At 35.1% G+C, this 27,198-nt stretch overlaps 1 protein-coding gene across 1 annotated transcript in view; it reads right to left on the minus strand.

Annotated features, from left to right (window-relative positions):
- RALYL (RALY RNA binding protein like) overlaps positions 1–27,198 on the minus strand; it is a gene marked incomplete at its 5' end in the record, with an annotated part of 503,194 nt that overhangs the window by 171,140 nt on the left and 304,856 nt on the right. The window contains one exon of the mRNA XM_079901763.1: positions 13,190–13,265. Within this exon, the coding sequence (XP_079757889.1) occupies positions 13,190–13,265 (76 nt within the window). The remainder of the gene's footprint in view (positions 1–13,189; positions 13,266–27,198) is intronic.

The following is a 27,198-nucleotide window of genomic DNA, read 5'->3' on the forward strand; positions in this document are numbered from 1 at the left end:
TCTTCTTCCTTCTTGAACTAAGTCACTATGTGAAATTCTGACTAATCTGAGCCCTCTGTGCTGTGATAAAGTCTAAGCTTACTGCAGAGCAAAACCATGTGGAGAAAGATGCTTGGCCACCACAGCCGTTCTAGCCATCCCCAGCTGATGTACCAGATATGTAAGTGTAGAAGCCATCTTGCACCCCACACAGAACAGAACCACTCAACTGAGCCCAGCTCAGATTGCTGGATATGACAAATAATACATTTTTAAGCCAGTAAATTTTATGTAGCAGTGGAAAATAATATCCTTGACTCTGTACTTTCTCTTACAGTCCACATTCAATCTGTCAGTAAGTCTGTTGGCTCTGCTTTCAAAATATATCCATAACATAACCATTGTTTTCATCTCAGATGCTACCACTTCATCTGAGTCACCAAAATCTCCTGCCTGTTTTCCCATGTTCCTCCCTCGTTCTTTTATAATCTGTTCTCAACATAAAGCTAAAGTGACCCTTTAAAATTTAAGTCCTGTCATGGTACTCCTTTGCTTAAAACCTTCCAAAAACCCTCCTTTTCACTCAGAGTAAAAGCCAAAGAACTGCAATGGTCTACAAGGCTTTACATGACTTGGTGTCCCCCATTAAATCTCTACAATTTGCTTGGGGAAAATCGGCCTCCTTCCTTTTTCTTAACCACATGGGTATGTTTTTGCTTTAGGGCCTTCATGCTGCTAGTTGCTCTTCACAGGACACTTTTCTCCCAGGTAAAACCTTACCTGCTTATCATCTCCTTCAAATCTTTGCTCAAATGTTACCTTCTCGGCTAGGTCTTCATGGACCACCCTATTGTAAATTGCAACACTTATCCCCTTCCCACTCCTTTATACCTCTTTCCTTGCTTTACATTTTCTTTAACACCTACCTTCTAACTTATGGTTAATTCCATTGTTTATTTTTCTTTATTTTCACTTACCTCACACTTGAAGACCAGGTCAGGGATTCTTACACATTTGGTTAGCCGATATATTTTCAGTTCCCAGAACAAACTCCAGTAGGTGTTTTGTTAATTACTTGGTGAATGATTGTATCAGTGAATCTTTGTTTTCTTCTCCTCCATTAAACCCACTAAGTGTCTCTAATATAGGCTGAATTTGGTCAATCCCTGAATCAGCTCTGTTTATAGAGGCTTAGAGATAAGTCATTCTTCGAGGCTTTGAGATTGTGTGGTCCATTCAAAATTGCTGGGATCAGAAATTCTTCTCCAAGTCGCCATCATTCTACCATATACTCTTAGGACTGACCCCATGTGAAATTCTTATTTTGTCTTTCATCTCTCTCTGACTCTCTCTCTCTCCCTCTCTCTCTCTCTGTCTCTATCATTTTGAGTTGTGGCTAACATTTGGTTTCTCTCTTGGCTCCTGATAAATTCTGGTGGTGCTATCTCAAGATCCATCATGCAGACCAGCTGACTGGGTTGTGTAGTTGCCTTCCCAGACTTTTTCAGTCAATATCCCAGGACTGGAGCTTTGTTCTGGATCTGGGTCTATGCCCAATAATCATAACTTGGCCACTGGATGACAACTCTCTCTGGCCAGGCTGAGTATACAATATCTGTCTGATAACTGCCTGCCCACAGTATTCTCATCTACACACAAAGTTATTTTTTCTTGTTTTTTATTTCTTCAGCATTATATTAAAAATAATATGTTTGATTTTTCAGTTAAAATGGATGTCTGGTATTACTTATTTCTTTCACAGTATCTTTATGTGTTTTTTTTATGCCACATGTTTCAATTGTTTTACACTCAATTTAGTTTGTATTTTCAAATATTAATCATATAATATTTCTTTTCTTAACCCTTTAAACATGGGATGTGCTACATTGAGTGTAGGTAATAAAGAGTAAAAAAAATGAGAAAAACAAAGTCTTCAGCAAATCAAGCAATTAGAAGTTACAGTTCTACTTAAGTTCTTCTAGAATTGTCACAATATCATAATAATGCCTTCACCCTGATGTTGTGGATAGCTTTAGTAAGAATAGCACTTAAGGTGCCTGTAACAGTTGCTAGGCAATCCAACTCAAAATGCTATTTCACACATGATTATCTGTATTTTGTGGGTCATCCTCTGCTTCCTTTTCAAACTTAGTTATTGGTTGGTGTATCATTTTCTTAAAAGTACATCCTGATACATTTACTGTACCCAGACTCATTATGACTAGCTGTCCTGCAGTAATAGATTCTCTCTGTTAAGAGTCAGGAACACAAAACCTCTGCCTTCTCTTTCTGTCATGTACTACATACTGCACACTGAGGCTATAACCTGTGCTTTATTCAAAACTATTATGTTACTATTTGTAGCTCACTACACTATGCCCTTTTAAAGCAGCAGCAGCAGCAGCAAAGTGGCTGAAATACAGCTTTAACTACAAGGGGACAGTTATTGTCAGGCAAGCACCATTGTCTTACTACTGGCTCACTAATCTGTAGTCAGAAGAACTGCCATCCCCAGGCATTCATGATTAGTTATTTTATTGCACCACTTTAAGGGCTCATAAATTTTGACTTTTTTGTTTTTGAAGATCAGATGACTTCAGCTGCTCTCCTCCCTGCACCCTGCTCCTTCCACTCCTCTCTGCACTGTTCACTCCTAATCCTGCAGTTAGCCCTGGCAGGGACCACTTCTCCATGTAGGGCTGTTGGCCTGAGCTGAACTGTAAGACAAATGTTAATGAAGTTGCCCTTTTAGAAAATTAACATTTTAATAACCATGATGACTAAGAGTCTAGTTCTAAAGATGAAGGGCTGTATCTGTTTAACTGATTTTACACAACAGTGAACACAAAATTCCTCATTCTTGCCTGTGTGAGTGCTTTTGTGTTTATCATCTATCACTGGTAAAATCTGCTTTTAAAATCTGTCTCTCTCTCTTTTGGGTTATCAGATTCTTATTAAAGAAAATTTGCATTAAGTACTAAAGTTGTAATAAAAATATTATCCATATCCTCACTGTCCAAAGACAATTACAACTGATATATTGACCTCTATTTTTTTCTTTGCATATATTTGTTTCATTTGTACATAGTTTTGTTTTTCTGTTTCTATAATACATACTGTTTATGTAATTAGATGCTATTATATATGCTGCATATATAATTTTGCTTTTTTTTTCTACTCATATCTTAAATCTTTTCTCTTGTAACTTGAATACCTTGTGAACACTCCATCTACTGGGTGTGTCATATCAATTACTGCATAATATTTTGGTTGAATCAGATTACTCAATATTATAAATAAAACTGTAAAGAACATCTGGGAATAATTTCTTTTTTTTTTTTATATTTTAAATATTTGGGACTATTTACTTAGACATACTTCCAGGAATGGAATTACTTAGTCAAAAGATATGAAAGATATGAATATGAATATTTTAAGATACTGGATAGCGTTTGAAGGAATAAAGACATAAACTTGATAATGAAACACCTACACCTTACTTTACTCTCTGGATTAGAAAGTAAATAGCAGAATCCCAGAATGTTAGAAATGGGAATAAATTAAGAAATGATTTAATGATTCCTTCATGTTATTCTGAGAAAACTGGGCTTAAAAGAGGTTAGATTGCTTATAATTACATATGTGGCACAGGCAGGTAGTAGCAGACACAGGACGTGGTTGCAGGTTTCCAAACTTACAATTCAGTGCACCTTTTAATGACCACTAATATGTTTTCAGACTGAGTAATTCTGAAACATAAGTGGAGATTTTGCTGGAGAGAAGATATTTCAAACAAATACTAAAGTGCAAACTATACAGCAACTCGGTTTCATTTGCAATGTAATGTTCTTAACTCAGAACAAGCTCCTTGTCCTTTGATTCCAGCAAAGAATAAACATACATTAAATACATTTCAATACTTCAATTTGGAAGGATATCCCCCAGTGCTCTATTCTGGTATTTAACAATACCAATAGGATGAATTATCAATCGTGTCATCATTCCACTAGAAAGGAATTTTGAAAGTTTAATAGAGTCAATTAATTTCCAAAAGGATGAATTTTAGTTCAAAGAATTTATCATGCACAGCTGACTGATAATCTGGTGAGACTATGTTGCCTTTTTTGCCCTCATCTGTCTAGATATCAAAAAAGGAAGCATTTGTTTTTTAGTACTTAACTCAGTCAGAATAATTATTCTTGCAAAGACATCAAAAGTTTTATGTAATTTTTACAAGAAAATTGTGAACTATTTTCTAATGAATATATTTAAAGCCAATCAAAGTTTATAACAAACTTATAAACTTCACTTTTTTATTGTGCAGAACTTGCTTATAATTAAAACTTTAGAATAAATCTTTCTATAACTCAACATTTTCTATTACCTTAAAATTTGTGATATTTTCAAACTTTAATTGACCAGGGGGAAATACTCTTTTATAAAGTAATTTTTTATAAGATACTTTTTTATAAAGATGGTAGAATTAGTTAATTTTATAAAATAGCCATATGTGGTTTAAAAAAACAATGACATTGTAAAGGTGAGACAATATAATAGAGGAAAAAGAGCTATTTAATTTCTCACTAATCCAATCACATCCATCTATATTATACATATTCATTTTATCCTCTCCTCTCTTCATTTTGTATGGGCTGACATTCTTCTACATCATGACACTTTTCTTCCTACTTTTTTTCCAGTTGTTAGAAAATAAGCAGTCAGTCTGGTCATAAAGCATCTTCCTATGTGTGATGGGAATGTTACAGAAGCCCTGGTGCTTCAGAGGAGCAGTCAGTGAAGCAGTACAAAGGTTAACCTCTGGGGCAGGAGTGTAATAAAAGGAGTTTCCATCAGTCTAACACAAGCCAGTCTTTAATTATCGCTCTCAATTGTACTTTAAAAAATTGATACAAAAACCTAAGAACTTAAAACTAATACTTCCTTTTGAAAATAAGGGAAGAGATTTCCCTCCCCTCCTTTTGAGCATTTACTTTAGAAAACTTGTCATTGTAAGGACTTTCTTCTTTCTTTGAAATGTATATAAATCATTTTGAAGATTAGATAGGGCTTTATGACCTAGGCGTGTCTATTCTCTAGGACCCAGGAGCCATCTCTTTGAAATTTAAGTATCAAGGGAGATAGCATGCCTATCTCCCCATTTCTGTGGGAAGGTAGGAGTCTAATTTAGGTGTTCCAAGGTGTGAAACTACTACCTGTCACAAAGATATGAGAAGGTTAATTTTCCTCTGGATAAATCCAACTACCAATTGGTTAACACAGATGGTCACCCTAATTACCTGGTGAATTTACAATGAACTATGCATGATGAATGGTGCTGTCAGGCCTCTTACTTGAGGAATAGTTATGTATATCCTGAGAACATGTATGAAATAGGTTATAGCTGCTTCAGGATATAAAAGAGTGAGATTTCTTTCTGTCTTTGCAATCTCTTAGTGGATTACCTGTGATGAGTATGGCATTCTGAATTAATGCTTATTCAATAATAAGTATTTTCTTTCTCTACTAACTGTGCAGAGGATTTCTGGGTTTGGAGAAGATTTTGTTTTTAATTATAGTAAAAACAGTGTAAAGAGAGGGTATCACTCCCACAGTAAAAATTTTTTAGGCTTTAATTTGATTTCTTTAAAAGTAGGACTTTAGATACATTTCAATTTTTTTTCATGCTCCCTTCCATGTAATCTTGTAGAATAGGCAACCTATTCTGGAATTTTTAATTTATGTATAGATTGAGAAGATGGAAATTATATGAGCCCTTTTGGGTAAAAGAGGAATAAACTAACTCTTCAAAAATAAACACAAACAACTTAGATTAGAAGCTCATGGCCTTAAACTCTCTACCAAGGGCTATCTTAAAATAACACGTTATTGTAATGATCAAAAAAATAAAAGAAGGAAAACATATGAAATCAGCACTGATAGTGAAGATACTCCATCTTGTTGACCAAGCAAGATGTCTTTTGGAAGATAAAATCCAGAAAGCACCTTCCTCCAGGCAGGGAACACTTCCCCAGTGACCCAGCCATGAGAGATGCTCACCATCCTCCTATGCTCTGGTGGAGACCAGAAGTGTTACTGTCAGTGCTCTAACTCTAATATCCCATCATGAAAGTCTGAAAAACACAGAGTGAGGCACAGGGAATATATAACACCAATACAATAACACCTGAGTACTCTTGATGAGGAGGCTTTGATTCAACAGAAAACCCTGTTTTCACAAATGAAAGAAAACAACTATTTCATGACAGGCAGGAGCTTCTAAAGTATGGTAAAACTACCAGCTAGAAGAAAAGAGTTGTGTGTCTTAATCTACACCTGCTAACTGTGAGGATGAGGTGAAATTGCAGCACTTTCTCTCCCATGCTAGGTTTGTCATTCCTTTTCCATTTCTCCCAATTTCAGAGGAAGAATATTAAGTAAAAGGTCAAGAGGCCTCTGTATGAAAGGTCATAAACATCTAAGCATGGTCTTTTTTCTTCCAGTCTCTGGGACTGGGTAGACAAGAAAACCAAGGGCTCAGCCCTCTCCTCCCAGCATGCAGTTATGTGGGTAATTTGAGCTAGCCATTTGGGGGCATCACTCTTTCTGAGTTTCATGCAGTTTGTCCCAGGATGGTAAACTGCTTTGGGAGAAGCAGAAAGAAAGACTGTGTGGCTTGCTCTACTGCAGTTTATCCTTGGCTTTGTTGAGAGACTTCATAATAAAACTCCCATTAGTTTAAAAATATTGTGTGTGTGTGTGTGTGTGTGTGTGTGTGTGTGCATGTGTATGTGTATTGTATAACTGCTACTGAGGGTGGTATCTACTATGCTGTTTAAATGATTTCATATACGATTAATAATTCTCTCAGAAGAGAGAATTAGGGAAAAAATAGTTTCTCATCACAGATTGGAGTACTCTCTTTTAATAGATGATTACATAAATTATCATGTACCCCCTTTTTGCATTGACTGCTAGGAATCTCATGGATAAGTTTGATGCCCAATTTTAATACCTTATTATTACATACATTTTCTAAGTATAATTTGCCTGATCCTACCCACCTGCCCCACTCCTAACTCATATCTTGTTCTTGGCTCTTACCTCTTCTTAAAATTTGTTGTATCATTTGGCTTCCTTTGATTTTATCATAAATTGCCTCAAATCAAACAAATAGAACTGTAATGTTTCAAAAAGCCCTAGAGACGAATTCTCTGCACCAAGGACTGTACCATCCAGTCTCCTTATACAAGTACCATGTTATTTCTATATGCAAGCAAATATTCATGGATATTTATGCATTAAAAACATAACAGAAGACTGCAAATAGGTCATCCTTTAACCTAGTAGAGAATCGCCTGCAGCAGAACTATTTAATGTGTATTGTGTCAGCATTTCTTTTACACATTTCACATTAGAAGGTTTATAAATTGCATTCACTTAGTATTGAAATACGAGGTGTATACTATAAGTAAGTGTAATTCTTTTTTTTTTTAAGTCTTCTCTTTAGGCAGTTATAAGAAACATTAAGCTATTTAGTTAACCATGCAAATTTTAGCAACATTATCATAGCTCACAGCTCATTTTAAATAACTTCTTAAAATAATTTATTATAGACATTTTCTTTGAATCATCATAATAATGAGAATAACTAAAATGTGGAAAACATCTGTAACAGTTCCAGGCTCCTTAAACACATGTCGTCTTTCAGGAAACTTTTCTTCTTCCTTTATGCAGCTGGAAAAGCTAAGGAATAAGAGATCCAATTCGAACCACTTGTGAAGCTTTGCCAGTTTTAGGATCCAGGCCACTTAACCCTCTCTTCATCAAGCATATGCACAATTCTGAAGCATCCACAAAGTGAGTGTTTGGAATCTTTTCTGCTTCAGCAGCATTTTATGTTTGCTTGGGAAGTGTGAATTAAAGAGAAGACACCCTCAGTTACCCAGATATATGGATGTTCAGCTTTGAGTTTTGGAAGTAGGCACCTGTTTTGTATGTTTCTCTTGTGGATATTGACAACTACACTTTTCATGATAGTAAGTTCGTTGCCCAGGAAAGATTGGATCAGGAGCAAAAAGAGATCGTAGTTGCTACACAGACCCAGCAACAACTGAATTTTAAGTTGAACCTTGTAGGCATGTCAATGTTGGGCTTGTATACATTTCAGGACAGGATGCATTAGTGCAGGGGATAGGAATACATTTCCCTGTCCTCCTCACAGTCCATTTAAAAACCACAGAGCCCATTCCTAGACGGCTTCCTGAGTGGACTCACCTGACTATGCAGGTGAAATGGAAGCCTTTATCAGTGCAAAGGGAGGCACTGACACTGGAAGGATTAAACTTCTGAAAGTGAATTTTCCTTGACATTATAAAAGAAGACGTAAAATAAATAAAATAATCAATAGAGAATTGATAAACATTTCTCAGCAAACAGAGCAAGTTAATGCAGTGGAGATGTCCGGGTCATTTTTCCTCCATAATGATGTTTGGTATTTAGCATTAGCTGAAATTAGCTTCTATTGCTTTCATTTCTATTGTCAAGGTTCTATGAGACACTGTGGGTCACCCGAGGGTCCCCCTTTCCCATGATGTGCCAGAGTTACCATGAAGGAAGAAAATAGAACTCATGTAGGTCAAGTGGTAAACAAATTACCAGAGATATTTTGCTGTAGAGTCACCTTGCTCGGTTCACACTCTGAAAGTTTTTTGATCATTGACATTCCTATAATGTAACCCGCATTCATGGCTATCACCTCTAAGTGTGGTGATCTTAAAATGGTAATACTATAGGTTACCCTGTGACAATCTTAAGGAGTCTTAAAGGTACTTGCATTGGCAATCTTGATTCCCATGGCCATCTCTGTGAGGTGAGAAGGTTGCTTTGAAAATCAACTGTATACAACAATAAAACCATGTTTGGGAATAATGTCTAGTAATATCCATGAAATGAGTGGGATGAAACTTGGAGTTTTATGTGTCTTACTGAGCTGTGCTCCCGGTGACCCAGAGGGTTTCCTCTTGGTGTTAAAACCTGTGCTGTTCAGCTCTGATAAATAATATCTGTGTGCTCTGGTTGTCAGCTTTACTCACATCAGAGGGGAAAGGTCTGTCTCCTTTGCAAGCAGAAGCAAAACCATCATACAGTTATTCTTATTTAGCAATTGTTTAGCATTAATTGGAACTTGGCATGCTGGGAAACTCACTTTATTTCACAGCACCATAGACACTGTGTAATGTTCAAAGCACATTTGAAGCAGCAATTTATTAAAAGTTACAATATTCTTTCTAGAGAATGGATTTGCTATTCACCATTAGGACTAGATCCAATATTTATGGAATGTTCACAAATGATTCATTATGTGTCATTTACAAATAGCCTCTAATAGGAGACATTTTCATTATAAGTGCTATTTTAATGAATTGTCTGTCTCTATGGATTCATGTGCAAGACTGCAATAATTTCTTTTTACTTCCTTCCACCAACCCCAAACATGACCCTGCTGCTGCTCATCATGCCTTTCCTATTTCTTCGGCAGAATCATGTGATCATTCCCCTAGAAACCTTGGATGTATCTGTGACTCTCACTCACACCCCATTTCCAGTCACTCATCATATTAAAATGGCTCCTTGTTGCCTGCAGAATAAAAGCCAAATGTCCTTAGTCTGATAAGCAGCCAGATAAGGATGCTGACAGCCTGAGTCACCATAGCATGGTGGTCCGAGTGGTCTATCCTAGCTCTCGCCATAAGATGCTCATCTTCATCTCTGTGTCTGTGTCCCTGCAAATGTTCTCTGGCTGGCATGCCCTTCTTCCCGTTTGTCTGCAGAGTGAATGCCTGCGTTCAGAAGTTGCTCGAGAGGCATCCAGACTTTTCACTCCCTGTCTACCAGGCAGAATCTATAACTCTCTCACTTATTTCCTTATAGAAATGTATGTATACTTCATTTATGTTCCTTATATATATGTATATCTAACTCATGGATAAGATATTAATATATTAAAGCTTTACTCAGTTTTTTAAAAATTGTGTCTTCTATGTGTACCATGTTAACTTAACACATGACAAAATCTTAGTGAAGGTTGTTTGGCTAAACTGAAAATCCTGTTAAAAGAAGTAACAAATCAAAGCAATGCCTCAGTGAATATTCTATGTAAATACTACTTTGTGGTTGATGATGCAGGTAAAATGGACATAAGTTAAGAAGAAAGTCTGATAGCAGATCACTGACATCCTTAATAGTGTAAATAGATATAGAGACATAGTAGTTTAGGGCACAAGATAGATCAGAGGTTACCTATAACCATAAAATTAGTTTACTTTTATTTTATTTTGCTCTCTCCTTGTCCTTCAGCCTTGGCATTTTCTGTGCCATTTGTCTAGAAGAACAGCCACCTTAGTGCTTAGACCATAGTAGACTCACAATAAATATGTCTTGTATGAAAGAATGAATGAATGAACAAATGAAATTGTTCCAGCTCTTTCATTTTACAGATAAGGAAACAGACCCAAAGATGTAAAAAATAGGAAAGCAGAAACCACCTCTTTTCAAGCTGCTACTATATTCCCCACAATGAGCTAAGTGCTTTCATCTCAATTATTCCATTTTACAGTATCAAGAAAAATTATACAACTATTATGTTAGATAAAGAACTTGAATCTCAAAACCTTTGCCCTATGATCACACAGATTGGTGGTAACTCTTGTTCTTATACTATGTACAGTGTGCAGGCTTTCTTTTGCCACCTGCTGGCATGATAATCATGGACAGAAACATAATTGATTATTGGTTTTGGTGGGTAGGATCTCTGCTTTTTAGGATCTGCATTGTTTAGATGGTAGCAGTAAATACAGGGAGTTGTGATCAAGTGGCAAGGTCTTTAGAGTTGAAAGCTGAAAAACAGTATTCAGTTCCTAATCTTGTTACCTTTCTTCGGGCAAATCCTTTATTGCCTTGGAAACTTAGTTTTCTCATCTATAAAGCAAGGCAAATAATACCAACCCTGTGGAGTTCTGTGGTGAACAGATGAATAATGACTATGAAAACACATTTTGTCTACATAAAAGTAAAGTATTATTATTATTAAGCTTATGTAAGAATGAGGGCACGTGTATGAAAGGGCTTTCTCGGCTGCACGTTCACTCTCTTTTGTTCCCTCTGTTATCATTTTGCAATTTCATAACATCCCAGCCTTCTTTTGTGTAAACAGATGAAAATAGGATAAATAAATATTTCCCCACTAATATGATTTGTATACAATATATCAGATTTAAATAAACTTCTGCTTCTAATTCTTCTGAATTCACAATTCAGCAAAACTTAGTAATAGAGAAATAACAGTTAAAAAGGCATTTGTTTCTTGTCATAAGCTTCTATTCTTGTAAGAAAATCCAAACACTCCAAGAACAGGGAAAATATGAAAATTAACATCATCGCACAGACACTGGTAGCTCTTTGATGAGAATAAAAGCCACTGACAGCTTCTTCTGGTAATAATTGAAATTATGACTTTTCAAACGTTCTGCATTAGCTGCAGCTCTATGCATAAATTTTAAAATCAATCTGATCAAAAATTATTTGCATTTCTCAGTTTTTTAAACATTGTCTTCTACCTCAAACAAGGTACAGAAAGCATCATTTGCCTTTTGTTGATGACTTCATCTCTGACCTTTAACATAAATACTGTCTTATGACCAATTATCAACAATTGTTAAGTCCTGTAGCTTTCCTTTTTTATATAAAAAATTTTATTAAAATTAAATAAATGTACACAGCCAAAGTGAAAACAGCAATTAAGATATATTTCCAATGTATTTTTTAAGATCGCTGATGGTCATACATTCGAGAATCCTGGGACATTAGGCTTGAAAAGGACCTTAAAACTCATCTAGTTCTGACCCTTTTATTTTATAGCTCGAGAAATGAAGCTGTGAGTGGCTGAAAAGGAGATTTTCTAATTTTCTGAGAACAAAGACAAGGAAACAGCTCCAAACTATCTTTTGAGCACTCTTCTTGCTCTACTATATCAGAATATAATCAATTTCGATATGTATAACTCAATTCTCCTTTATCCAAATGACATCAGGAAAAAGGGGGCCTTGCTCAGCACTTACATTAGCTTTTTGGATGTGGACACTGACAGAATGAAGATTATGTATCTGGGACAGGACCAAATAAATTGGATGATAGGAGATCTCAATAGCCTGGAACAATTGGCTAAGTCTAACAAAAGGGAATTTAACAGAGAGAGATGCAAAGTCAGCACTTAGATTACAAAAAACAATGGCAAAACTACATGAAGTGGGACATATGGCTTAGCGGCAGAGCACTATTTTTTTTTTTTAAAGTGGCCGTTTTTAAAGGAACCAAAATTTCCATGAGTTTAATCTTGACGTCTTCTCCAAATCAACTGAATTTTCCGTAACCTAATAGAAGTATATATAGAACAATAAAGATGCTAAGTATAGTCTACTCCGTCTACCTGGAATTGAGATTATAGGCATACACACTGATAAACTGGGGCATGTAGAGGAGAAAGACCACAGTGTTAAGTTGACTCAGATCCAAATATATGAGGAAAGTTTAAAGGAACAGTTAATGCCTCTCTAGAAATGAGAAGGATTACATTTGTTTTTTGGTGAAATGGAGATGAAATGAACATGTCCTTTGTAACAAAGAGGCTGAGTGATCTGTTGGAAAGAACTCAGGGCATGGCATCAGAAAGCATGAGTTTGAGTATTGGCACCATCACTTATCAGTGGTGTGACCTAGGAAAGATCTCTAAGAAACTGCATATCAGGCTCTTGATCTGTAAGATGAAGAGTAGCAATATCTACATTGCAGGATTGCTGTGAAAATTAAATTAAATTAAATAGCATATGTAAAATATGTGTAGTACATGGCATGCAGTAGTTAACAAATATTAACCTTTCCACCACTTGTTAGGTAGAGTCATGAGAGATTTTTATTAGATTTTATTAGAGGAATATCTTGTAGAAGGGTTGTTTAAGCAAAGATGAAAAGGTTAGGCAAGATCGCTGCCAATGCTGCTTGATGTATTTATATTTTGGCCACGAGCATTTTGTTGTACTTTATGCCAGTTAGAATTGCTTTTCAAAATATTTGATTCCTTATAGGTTATATTGCCTTTTAAAGTTGAAAGAATTTTTCACTACTACATATCATAAAATAGTGTTTGCTTACTTACCTATAAAGTGCAGAAAGGGGCCTCTTATTTCCAGGTTTTGGTCTGTATGGTTTGGGTTCTCCTGCCATGTTGATATCTGAAAGCATAAAATAAAATAGTACTGATTAAGAAAATATTAAACCTTTTGAGAAAAGTAAATCATGAAGTTGTATTTTTATTTTTGTCATTTGTCTATGCAAATGTTATATGCCATTAATTCATTCACAGGTATCTATTGAGCAACTCCTCTAGGCCAGGCACTGTTTGAGACACATCATGCACCAAACAGGGTAGATCCATGCCCTTGTGGGACTTATCTTCTATGGGGAGGGGGCTTGAGAGATAGATATTAAACCACAAACATAACAAACAAGAAAGCTATATAACATATCTGAAGGTGAAAAGTACTATGAAAAAAAATGTTGAACAAGGTGGGGGATCAGGAATTCTTACTAAAAATAGAAAGAGTGAGAGACAGAGAGAGAGATTGAGATATCCTACTGATCTGGAGTTTTGCCAGGAACGTCTCAGTTTGTATAGACATTTTCATGGAATAAAGCTTTGTTCCTAAGAGGAATTGTTATATTTTCTTTGGTGATGTCTTCTCCAAGTGTTAGAAGGGTGGAACTGTAAAGCATACCAGCTTTACTGTGGAAACAACAAAATGCACTCAGCAACTGGAATGTGCAGTTACAGAGTTCTGGGGTGATCAGAAGGAATAAAGAACACATCTCTTGTCTTCATGAACTAAAACTATAATAAAGTCTCTAAGATAAGACAAGAAGATGCTTAAGTACATGACAAAAGAGTATTTTCAAATAATTGACCAATCCTAATCTTAAAAAAAATGTGTAAAACTGTTATGAGGTTGGGTGGTAAAGGCTTGGGAAATGACATAAACAATTTGATTTAATAAAGTTAAAATTTTAAGAGGATGATAAAAAAAGAAAATCTAAAGGAGGTGAACTTCAAGAAAACTTTGAAAGAAGTGAGGGACATTATTCTGACAGAAAAGAAAGGCAAAGTTCTATTTCTTGTACAGGGGACTAAATATGCTGTCTGGGGATGGATGAGCCACCCATCAGTAAAAACAACCAAAATGTCTAGATGAAATACAATGTCATCTCTCTTTAACTTAATTTTTATTGGTGTATAGTTGATTTACAATGTTATGTTAGTTTCTGCTGTACAGTAAAATGAATCAATTACACATATATACATATCCACTCTTTTTGGATTCTATTCCCATATGGGTCATTATAGAGTACTGAGTAGAGTTCCCTGTGCTATACAGTAGGTTCTTGTTAGTCATCTTTAACATTAAAGGATAGGAAACATATGCTCATCTAATTCAACATCCATATGTGGGAAAATCCTTAACTAAGACGAGAAGGAGGGCTTCCCTGGTGGTGCAGTGGTTGAGAGTCCGCCTGCCGATGCAGGGGACACGGGTTCGTGCCCCGGTCCGGGAAGATCCCACATGCTGCGGAGCGGCTGGGCCCGTGAGCCATGACCGTTGAGCCTGCGCGTCCGAAGCCTGTGCTCCGCAACGGGAGAGGCCACAACAGTGAGAGGCCCACATACCGAAAAAAAATAAAAAAAAAGAAGAGAAGGAAACTTCTTTCACCTCCCAAAGAGTATCTATATAAAATCCATAGTAAATAGCATACTTAATAGTGAGACACAGGGCACATTTTCTTTAGGATCAAGGGATTTAAAAGCCACATAGCACAGGGAGATCAGCCACGTGCTTTATGTCCACCTAGAGGGGTGGGATAGGGAGGGTGGGAGGGAGACACAAGAGGGAGGAGATATGGGGATATATGTACACATATAGCTGATTCACTTTGTTATACAGCAGAAACTAACACACCATTGTAAAGCAATTATACTCCAATAAAGATGTTAAAAAATAAAAAAAGGCATTCACTATCACCAACTCTATATAACATCATACTGGATATTGTAGTCAGTGAAGTAAGACAGGAAAGCAACATCAGAAATGGGAAAGAAGAAATGAAACTGTCATAATTGCTGATAATATGTGGGTCCACATAAAAACTCCAAAGCAGCCACAAATTACAACAATTAGTAAGAGAGTTTAGTAAGTTTGTTGGAGTTAAAGCCAATATACAAAATTTAATTGCATACCACTATATAGTAATACATATTTAAATATATAATTTACCATTTATATAGCATAAAAATAAAGTAACTAAGGGTAAATACATTATAAAATTTTAAAGATGTTTATGGAGAAAATTATAAAACTGTTTATGGGGATTTTACAGTTACCTTACATAAAAAGAGAAATTGGAAGACTTGATATAATAAATATTTAATTTCTCCCCAAGTTGATTTATTGATTCTATGTATTTTCAATAAAATCCCCAAATACTCTTTTTGTGTCTGTGTGGAGTTTGACAAGTTGATTCTAAAATTTATATGATAGAGCAAAACATCAAAATAGCCATGATATACATAAGAAAAAAAATTGGCAAATTTACCTTATCAAGATTTATTTTTAAGCTGTAGTAATTAAGACTACAGTTTTGGTACAAAGAAAATGAAAAAATGGAACTGAGTACAGAACCCCCCAACTGACATACACATGTATGGATACTTGAATTATGAAAAAGCTGGCACAGCAGATGAAGGGGTAAAAGCTAGGCTGCAACAACACATATGAAATTGGACCTCTAACTTACATCACACAGAGAAATAAATTACTTATTGGATTAAAAACCTAAATGTGAGAGGCAAAAATATAAAACTTTTAGGAGGAAATATAGTAGAATATATTTATGAGATAAGAGTATGGAAGGATAATCTTAAACAAGACATAAAAAACACTAGCCTTAGACTATAAGAATGATAAATTCTACTACATTAAAATTAAGAATTTCTGCCCATCCAAAGTCACATAAAAAAAATGAAAAGAAAAGGCACAAATTGGATGAAGGAATCCTTGACAAAGGATTTGTTTTCGGAATATATATTCATTCCTCTAATAGGAAACAGAGACAAAACACCAAATAGGAAATTGGGCAAAAACTAGTAGGGACACTTTACAGAAGGAGAAATATGAATGCTGAATAAACACATGAAAAGACTCTCAATCTCAGTAGTAATGGTAAGTGCAAATGAAAACACTATGATGTACAACTGATACCCATTGGATTTACAACAATTTACAAAGTCTGACAATATCATGAGTTGGTGAGGTTTTGGTGAGCAACTCACACATGTATACATTGCAGGTATAAACATAAATTAGTACAACTATTTTGGAAAATAATTTGATACTTTATAATAAACTTAAAATGCTCAAACCTATGAACCAGGAGGCATGCCCCTATAGAAACTCTTGAATGTGTGTACCTTAAGATAAGTACAAGAATGTTTATTGCAGTACAGTAAAATAGAAAAAAATCATGGAAAAACACAAATATCCATTGGCAGGTAACTGGATAAATGAATTTTGATATATTTACACAATGGAATACTATACAGCAGAAGAGAGAGAGAAAGAGAGAGAGAGAAACTTAGAGCCATTGGCAACAATACTGATGCATTGATGAATCTCAAGGAATGTGACACTGAGCAAAAAATAATGTCATGGAAAAACTGACAGACTGAGTCCTTTTATGTTAATAAAAATACAAATTTAATGATATGTTGCATAGGAATGAAAATACAGGTAATAAAACTAAGAAAAGAAAGCAGAAATAAGCAATGAATTCAAGATGAAGGTTACCTCTAAAGGGGCAGATAAGGGTGTGGGACTTGGGAAGGACATCTGAGGGACTTCGAAGTTAATCATAATGTACTATTTCTTAAACCGGATAGTAGGAAAGTAAGTTTACAGTATAGCATCATTTTGTATAACAAATACATTACAAATTTTATTGTATATAAATATATATATACATAAATTATATATACACATTTAATTTTTATTTATATATTTAAATTCAATATATATACACAATTTTTTAATTTGATAGTAAGTGATAAAGAATTACAAAAATATTGGTAACAAAGATGGTAAGGTGCGTGTTGATAAATATTCAGACCAGAGCCAGTGGATTTTTGTGAACAAGCGTTTCAGCAGAGATTGTGAGTGGGAAACTAGAAGAAACAAAGCGCAGTTGGGAGGATGGATTAGTGGATGTGAGAAGATTGTTAGAGACTCCAATTAGAACTTTACACCTGATTTGAGTGGGAAATTATTTTGGATTCTCAGTTGAGGACAGTCCTGAGAATGAATTATAAAGACACTGACTCTTGTATAATTTGGAATAGGGCCCAACCAAGATCTAGGCTGTCTAAACCTTTCAGATAGGACAGAGTTGGAACAAAAAAAGTGAGTGAAACAAATGAAGATTTCTATTATTTTTATAAGCTTCACAGTGATGCTAGAGGGTACATGTCCATGAAATATCATGACACAATATGTGTGTTTCTAGCTTAGACTCCATTACTTTTGAACTGAAAACATAAAAATATTCTAAGTAAATAAAAAATAACTTGAGATTTAAGTCTATCAACAAGTATTGTAACATCCATTTTTGAAATAATATGGAGCCAGTGGTTCTGAGTTTGACAACCAGTACATACAATGGAAAGCCTTCTATGGAAAGTTGCTAAACTCAGTATTTCCAGACATCAGCATCTGTTCAAAGGTAACAGAAAATGCAGAAAACCTTTGTTCCTTACAGACACTGAATAGTGTTCACGTGCATAATTTTTCTTTGAATGTTTATATATAAGCATTAATGTATGCTTAAATATGAAAATTTATATATTTTACCCTGCTATAGTGAAGATCATCTATAACTTGGTATTAGTGGATGGGGATGAGATGAGAGAGGCTGGACGTAGACAGGGGAGAAGGGACAGGGGGCAGTGAGCTCAGTTAATCAGTGAACATGAAGCGTTGCCAGGGTCTGGATGAATGAGTATTTCCTTTGTATTGAACTTTATAAATACAAGATTTAATTGTGTTTTTGGAACAACTCAGCTTATTTGGAAGCCAAGGCTCAGGTTCTCATTATCTCAAGAGCTGTTGGCCTTGAAGGAAGCCTAAAAGCAGTGTAAATGGCCTCTTAACATTGAACTTTTTGGTCACCTACAGAGAGACCTCCTGAGACTTTCTTCCCTGATTGTCCTGGCACTGTGCAAGGCACCCACAGGCAAGACAAGAGGAAGAATGACCAAGGTTGAATTTTCTGCCACTCTCACAAGATAGGGACTTTGGAGTAAAATGTTGAGATACAAAAAATAAAGTGTTATTTCTTAAATTCCTGAGTTTGCATACAGATTCATACTTAATACTAATATTTAGAAATCTTATACTATCCTCAAGAAAGGATGTAAGTTTAATCATTCTTAACAAATTCTTTTGAGATGGACCAAAAAAATCCTAGTTAAATTCCTACTTGTTATGCAGAAATGCCTATAGATGTACCTATATACCAAGCTGGTGGACTCTATTATTTTAGTATTAGAATCATATTCTCATAGAGGGGGTTGGTAAAATTAGATAAGCACCATTAGAAAGAAGTCTCTTGAAGAGTTTCTGTTTGGGTCTGAGACAGGCTGGGAGCTGGGACCCTTTGCTTCAGTGCTGCAATATTTGTACCTGGACAAACGTCTCCTCAAGCAACAAAATACAAAGAAACTATAAGAGACTAAAAATAATTGTGTGCAAGCACAATTGGGGCAAATTCTGGACAACAAGACACAAAAAGACCAAAAAGACCAACTGCCACTTCTGGAGAGCCAGAAGCAAAAGCAGGGCATCAGGAGCAAAAGCAGGGTACTGCACGTGCCCTTGAACACAACATAAGGAAAGGAGTGGGCACCCCCCCTAAGCCACCCTTGTGGCCTGAACCCTGGTCACACCCCTACCTTCACCCCATATAAGTAAGCAGCTTGCCCGACCTCACCCCTTCCCCAGCCCACCCCCACCCCGGGCAAGCGAGCAAGCAAGAGAAGTAGGCCCAATAAAGCTTTGCCTGAATTTCCTGTCTGGCCTCTGATCACGTTCTATTGATTAAGGAGGTCAAGAACCCTGGTTGGTAACAGGTTCACTAGACATCACACCTGTGTAGAGAAACTCCCCCAACTCTGTCCAGGCATAGGAATACAGCAGAAGGGAGCTAAAGCTCTACCCATGACTAGGAGATGACTGGAGACAACAGACCTCCATATGGAGGGAGATGAAGTATTTGCATTTTCTCATGTGACATTATGAGCCTCTGTAAGAACCAACCATGAGGCTTATAAGACAGACCCTGTATCTATTTTGAAGTTTCAATATTTCAAGTGAGCATGAAAAAGTATGAGGAAAAAATTAAAATGTACTCAAATTATCCTTCTAATATTAAATTTCAGATTCAAATAATTGAAAAATATCCTGTTGGGCTACTAACTACCTTTTCATAGCAAATTACTTAAAGTATATTAAATGCTCTAAAATTTAATCAATTTTCTTTTCTTCTTTATTTTTAAACTAAATAAGTGAAGTCAATACCATGATAGAAATAACTATAAACTCACAGAACTGAAAAAAAGTCAAGGAGATGAACCTATTCTGATTTGAGGTAAATGAGATGAGGCAAGTGGAGACAGGTACTGTTCAAAAGCATCACCCTTGAAAAGGATACCCAACACATGCAAATATATTTATTTGACCAGTCCTTGTTATGGTACTACTAAAGATGACAGTAAAAGCATTCAATCATTTTGTGCTTTTGACTCTTGGGAAGATACCTCCAATTCTACACCCAAACAGACGTGACTCTCCCTCTTTGCACTCCCATTTTACTTCATTACATCGTTCCCACAGCACTGACTACTGAGTGTTTGTTCCCTTTGACTTTGGACTTCTAAAAGGCAGTCATAACTTCACTCAACATCTTATGCCCTTTAGTTAGCATCCTGCAGAGGGCTGTTGATACAGTAGGTGCTCAAGGGATCCAACGGTTAACTAAATTCATACAAGCCAGAATGTGTGTCCTTGCGTGGGTTGTAATGTGTCCAGCCAAACACACTTTGTCAGAACATTTCCTAAAGTGGTATTTATCTAAACAATGTTTTAGAAAGTGTTAATAAGAATGTTGCCAAATTAATAAGTAACGGTAAAATAAATTTGGTAAAAATGCAATAATGTATCCCTTTCTCAAGTATTTGTAATGCATATTAAAAGATTCTGAAAACAGAAACATTCAGTTATGTTTAACTCAAATGTTTTCATATATATATATGTATATATATTTATATATATATATATAAAATAGAGAGAAAGCGAGTATCTTTTGGATAGCACACCTGTTAACATCCAGCAAAACAGAGTGCCCCCAGAACACTGGTTTATGAGATACCCTGAAATGATTAGAAAAATATTTCACATTTATTTATTTGCCATATTTTCAATTTGGAATATCCTCTTATTTCTAGAGAAATTTAGCCTTGATATTGAAGTGACGTCTAATTTACAGTATAATAAGGCGTCCACATTACCAGTGTTATTTTTTAGATGGAGAAACAAATGAAAAGAAATATTTTCCTAAATTAATTAAAAATAATATCTTTATTCTTGGGATTTTTTTTTGTTTTGTTTCCTTTCCCAGGTTTAAATAAAAGTTTAAATAATTCAGCTATGGCATATAGACTGCCAGGAAAAGTCATTCAGTCTTTTATCCTTCACATTTGGAAGATTTAGGGATTCATTACTGTTCCATTGAATAAAAATTCAGGAAATAAAGAAAATAGTCTGTTATGTTTGACAAGTTAATGCATAAAACCATACATTATCCTAGTATAAGCACCATACCACTAAAAAGTGCTTTTGCAGTTATTATTAGTTTAGATCCTCAGAACAATCCTGTGAAATAAGTAGAACAAGGATCATTATTCCCATGTCACGTATATAGATGTTTGTGATACTGAGAAATTAAATGACTTTCATAATAATATCATCAGCTCATTTCACTACAGCAGTCTTTATTACTGAGTACAGCCCATGTGCCAGGCACTGAACTAGTAGGAGAGGGGATACCCTGCCCCTGCCCTGCAAGAGATGATTGAGAGTTGGACTGGAGCTGCACCAGACTCATGTTCTAGAACTTTTCCTACTATGTCATTGCTCTTAACCAGACTTTGGATGCCACATTTTTTATGCCACTTAAATCTGGTTTGGCTGTGGAAAGCAGCCTGTAAAGTAATATATTCTGAGTCCCCAGGAGTTTCGGCATCATGGGGGAAGATGTATGATTAAAGAAATGCTGTAGGGAGATTTGTCTGGCAGCAGTGGGGGAGACACATTCGACTTTCAACTGAGCTGCTTGAGATTTCTTGGCCATGTAGGTTCACAACCCTGTGGTTTGATACAGCTGCCCAGAAATGCTTTTACTCTAAGAGAAAAAATGCACCAGACTTGGAGAGGCAAGTATATGTTCTAAAATATGACCATTTGAAGCATTTTAAGCCTAAATCTGAGAGTGGAACCAATTTTGCACAAAAGTAAATGGCTTTCTATCTTGTTGTTTTTCCCTTCACAGAATCAAAGCTAGTTTTACCACTTGAAATATGTCCTTAATAGTATGTTAAAATATTCTCTGTTATGGGAATGAAACTGTAGTCTAATTTCACTGGGCAGTCACTGAATTGTGACCATTTTAATGAGCCTTTGGATGTAGTTTCATAAATTAGTTCTGACACAGCACTATGGCACACTGGCCTCTGGTTATTAGAATGCTAATGCAAAGATCACTGGTTGGCCAGATTCCCATTTGTTACCAGAAAATACTGTAATGCTTCCAGGCTTGGTCTGCAAGGACAAATAAAAATGGAAACTTGAACTTATTACTAATTAACTGGTAAGTCTGATCATTGCATGTGACTTATTTAGATCCAAACTGAATTTTTTTCCCAATAGAAACTGAAGTAAAAAAATTGGACATATATACTTGAATGCCCATTTTTATTTATGTCTATTACATAATGGTTATATTACGAAGAAAATAGAGATGATACAAATCATTCACTTTCATTGATTAAATAATTACTGAACATACAGAATGTGCCAGGTACTGTGCTAAGTATTGGGTAAATAGATATAAATGCTGTTTCTGTTCCCAGGATATCGCAGAGAAAGGTAAACCTGCAGCTAACCATAGTAAATGTGGTGAATGCCACAATAAAGATGTAGACTTTGTACTTCGTGAACGTGCTGCCCTGTTTTCTATTGCTGAGAATGCCCTTAAGTGTCCATTGTTGGTAAATGAAGTGGTTTTCTTCCAAAACACCAGTTATAATGTTAGCAGTTTCATAAACCCACATCTATCAGCAAATTCTGCAAAACCCTCAGCTTGTTTCTGTTCTTTTTTTTGTTTAACTTTGTTGTTCCCATTGAACTTCCATTAGCTAATTGTCAAAATACCTTTGATTTGCCTTGAGGCATAAGTAGCCATGAAACTAGATGAAACTTTGTGGCTTTGGTGCGTGTTTAATAAACGTCTAGTTTAAAGTAATTTAGCAGAAAACACAAACATAGTTTCAAACAGGTGTAAAGCAAAAACCAAATGGTAACAATCATCAAACTGAAATTTACTTAATTCTTAAAACTTTCAACTTGGATGATTTTTTCTATCATTTTATCTCATATAATCTTGGATAAACTTTTTGAAGAATGCATTTTTATATTCCATGACCATCTCTACAAATCTCCACAAAGATAAAAATGAAGAACAACATGTTTTATTAAGAGATAAAACCTCTAGAAACCAAATGAATAAAATATAAAATTTCGATAAATGTTCCAGCAGCATCATGAATATATTTAGAACCTTGATTAACAATTTTATAAATACATCTAATGATCTATTGACATCAATAGTGGAGACAACTGTTATGATAATTAATATAAAAATACCTAGTGAAAAATAATCTTAGCCATATGTTCATTATAAATTCATAGACTTAACACTATTAATTTCTTTGCATACTAAGAGTTTATTTAGTTTCATACTTGGGGAAAAATATTCTGTAAGGAAAATAAAATTCAATGAATAGAGAGTCTAGATTATCAACTTCTTTAGGAGCTCAGATCTCAATCAGTGAAGTAAAGTAGACCCCAAGATTTGAGTATTGCTTCTTTCTGTTTTCTTCCTTTTCTAATGTCTCTCTTTCCATATGTGTATATATGAACTTATTTTCTCAGGTCCTTTTTGTGGTGGCTTTGTATTCAGTGTTTAAAACACCAACGCTACAGTGATATGCATTTTATAATTCATAAATATGATGAAATGCCAAAGCTAATGTTAGGTAGTTAAAAGCATTTTATGTGGAGAGTAGTATACAACTCTGATACTCAAAGTTTGGTTGGCAGACAAGCAGCATCTGTATCATGTAGGAAGCTGTTAGAAATGCAGAATCCAGGTTTCATCCCAGATCTAATGAATCAGAATCTGCACATTGAAATTTGAGACACATGGCTATATAATACATTTAGCTTAAATCCCTTCCTTCAATTATCTTTTAAGAACTTTATTTTTTAACTGTTTTATTTTTTAACTGTTTTGAAAAGAGCGTAATAAGAATTCTGAACATAAAAACAGTGCCTTTAGGGAAGAAACTTGAAAAATGCTTGTCTAAAGGCTTAGAATGTAATAATGTTACTCTAACCTCATCTTTGATGATGATGATGATGATGATAGTAGTTGCTAGTATTTGTATATCATTTACAGTTGATCACATTTTCACACACATTAAAAAATAATCATCACAATAATCTTGGGTCATGGGTCCTATTGTCAATTCCCACTTATACAAATTGAAGTTGAGAAAGTATGAGTTTTTGCACAAAGTAACTTAGCTAATAAGTAGTGGTGCCAAGACTCTGAGCGCAGGAGTTCTCACTCCAAACATCTTTTTCTATAGATAAAATTTGACTTTTCAATTAAAATTAAATCTATTGCTTTTGGCAAGACATAATTTATTGGCAAAACACCAAAATATTTCATAATTTCATTTATTAAAATAAAAAGATGAATCTTTCATAAAGTCTCCATGAGCATGTAGAAATCCATTAAATTAAATCTTACTGTTAAGATTCCATGAGAAAACAAAATTTCAAAGAACTCTTTGATTGAGAATGCAAACATGAAAGAGCAAGAAATCAAGCTAATACAAAGAATCTAAGATCCTTCATCAAAAACCAGAAAGACATGGTTTATCTGATATTGAATAACAAAGCCAAGCTAAGATAAAGAAAAGAACACATGAGATTTAATCAGATAAAAAATATCTTGATATTATTAAGAAAAAATATTTAGAGGATAAAATTATTCCACCTGGAAGGAAATCAGTATCATCCCAAGGAGATTCTTGGAAAATACGTACCCTTTTGCAGAACTGAAATTCCTCATATCAGATGCCTTTTACTAAATGCTTTGTGATGTGTTGCCCTCATCAGACAATAAAACCGCAAAAATAATTTTGTGGATCATATTATAGTATAAACATCAGTGTTCTGCATTACTTCTTCGAATGTTCTACCACCAACAGGAAGGTTTTGTAAAAAGATATTTGGTGACATTATGGCATCCTTACCAACTCTGTATGCTTCTGATTCAGATTGTTGCCCATACATCACAGACCTTAAGTGTGAGAACAGTTAGTGAATACAATTCTAAATGAAAGGAAATTTTGGAAAGGATTAAAAGACTTCTGGGCTTTCCTGGTGGCGCAGTGGTTGAGAGTCCGCCTGCCGATGCAGGGGACACAGGTTCGTGCCCCGGTCCGGGAAGATCCCACATGCCGTGGAGCGGCTGGGCCCGTGAGCCATGGCTGCTGAGCCTGCGCGTCCGGAGCCTGTGCTCCGCAACGGGAGAGGCCACCACAGTGAGAGGCCTGCGTACCGCCAAAAAAAAAAAAAAAAAAAAAAAAAAAAACTTTTAAGGGTCATATAGTAGCAGAAGTGAAGTTGGAATTCAGAGCTTCTGATCAGAAGCTGAGCCAATTTTCATAATACTAAAATGACTTGTCACTCCTCACGAGAGTAAACAACCAAAACAAAACAGCCACACCAGCACAATAAATGATAGATTTTTTTTTTTAAAGAGGCAAGCATGTCCTTTTATTATAAGAAAGTTTAGGCATGAAGGATAGAGTGGTTTACCCAGACCATATGACCATTTGATAGCACAGCTTGGAAAGGACTCTCTTTTCTAACTCTAAGTCTAGTTCTCAATCATTATTTCTGTCACTGGCTTAAAAGTCATTGATAAAGTATTTACGTTGCTTCAGTCCTTTTATATATCTTCAGTTCACGGGTATTTAAACATACATCCTACCTTCAATTTTCTTCCCCCACCAAGAATATTTCCATTTTCGTTATTGGAAGTTAAGTACATTTTCTGAGCCATTATACGATGGTTTTCTATGTATATTGATATCATTTTCTTCAATTTTCAGAAAGTTCACATTGAAGCATAAATCTTTTTTGCCATATGTATCAAAATATATTTTTAATTTGTTGTATTGTCATGATTTATTTTTGAAGGCAATTTAGATTAAAATATCCTCTGATGCCTGTACTTCCATCAGTTTCGCTAAAAATTGTTATAGGTTAGTCAAGTTTGAGCACTTTTTAAATCATGTAGTTCTAGGAGTAACTCATGAACAATACTTTTCTAGACACCAAAGAAGGGAGCTCACTCATTTATAGGGTAAAGCACTACACTAAGCCTAGGTTACATAGATTTTGACAAGAGAAAAAGTACACTCTTCATAGTGCTTATACTTTTGCAAAGAAGACAATAAAAAGAAAACAAATAAAAAGTGATATTGCAAAAACAAAAAATATTCCACCTGTATCTTACTCTCCCTCTATCCAGCCTCATTCCCTCTCTTGCCCTCCACACCTCATATTCCGCTACACTCCCCAGGATTCTCTTCTCCAGCTATACTGGTCTCCTTGTTGTTTTTCAAGCAGGTCAGGTACATCCCTGCTCTTTGCTTTAGCTGCTTCCTCTATCCCAGCTTCCTCTCCCCGTAGATAATCCCATGGTGAACTCCCCCAATCCCTTCAAATCTTTGCTTAAATGTCACCTTTCTTACCTGTTTAATGTTGTGACATTTCATTTCCCTACACTTCTCACATTCAGAATCCCCATTACCCTACTTTCATTTTTGTTTTCCAATGTATTTATCACCTGCAAATATGTGATACAATTTATTACTTATTATGTCTATTGTTTGTTGCTAGATGAACCACCCCCCACCCCCATGGTAAAATTTGGCTCCATGAGTCAGGGATCTTTGTCTGTTTTGTTCACAAATATATTCAAAGAACTTAGAATATTTAGCTAATAGATGGGGCTTAATAAGTGTTTGTCGAATGCATGAATGACTTAATGCAATGAATTAGTGAATGTATTATCTGAAATTTTAGGACTCAACATGGCTGTTGAAGGTAAAAAGTAGTCAAAAAAGGTTATAGTTAGAGTGACCATACAATTTAGTACCTAAATTGGTCATTTTTGAGTGTGAATAGGGAAATAAAATTATTAAAATTGTATAATTTTGAAAATTTAATTGATCAACAAGTTGGCTTATTATATCACTGGTTTAAAAAAAGACTGGCAATCAAAAATGATTTTTAAATATTCTTTTAATAAATATGTTTAGAATAAAGCAAAACTAACACAAATTTAGGTTTATTATCTGAAATAAAAATAACATAACTGAGTAATTTCCCATGTTGCTTTTATCATTTTATTTGGCTTAGCCTCTCTTATATTTTGTCACTTACATTTTTCTGTAAAATTTATTTTTCAATTATTCTATTTAAAAATTTTCATAGAATTTCTCAGATCATCAAAATTGCATTTTACCTTTAATGGTTTTGAAATTATTGACACTTTCAAATGATTCTGCTTTGCAAATATAATATTTTAATTGAGAAAATACTTTTATAGGTGTTGAGGAAAATAAGATCAGAGATAATTATAAGTGGAAAA

The sequence above is a fragment of the Stenella coeruleoalba genome (genome assembly GCF_951394435.1).
Source record: "Stenella coeruleoalba genome assembly, chromosome: 17".
Lineage (NCBI taxonomy): Eukaryota > Metazoa > Chordata > Mammalia > Artiodactyla > Delphinidae > Stenella > Stenella coeruleoalba.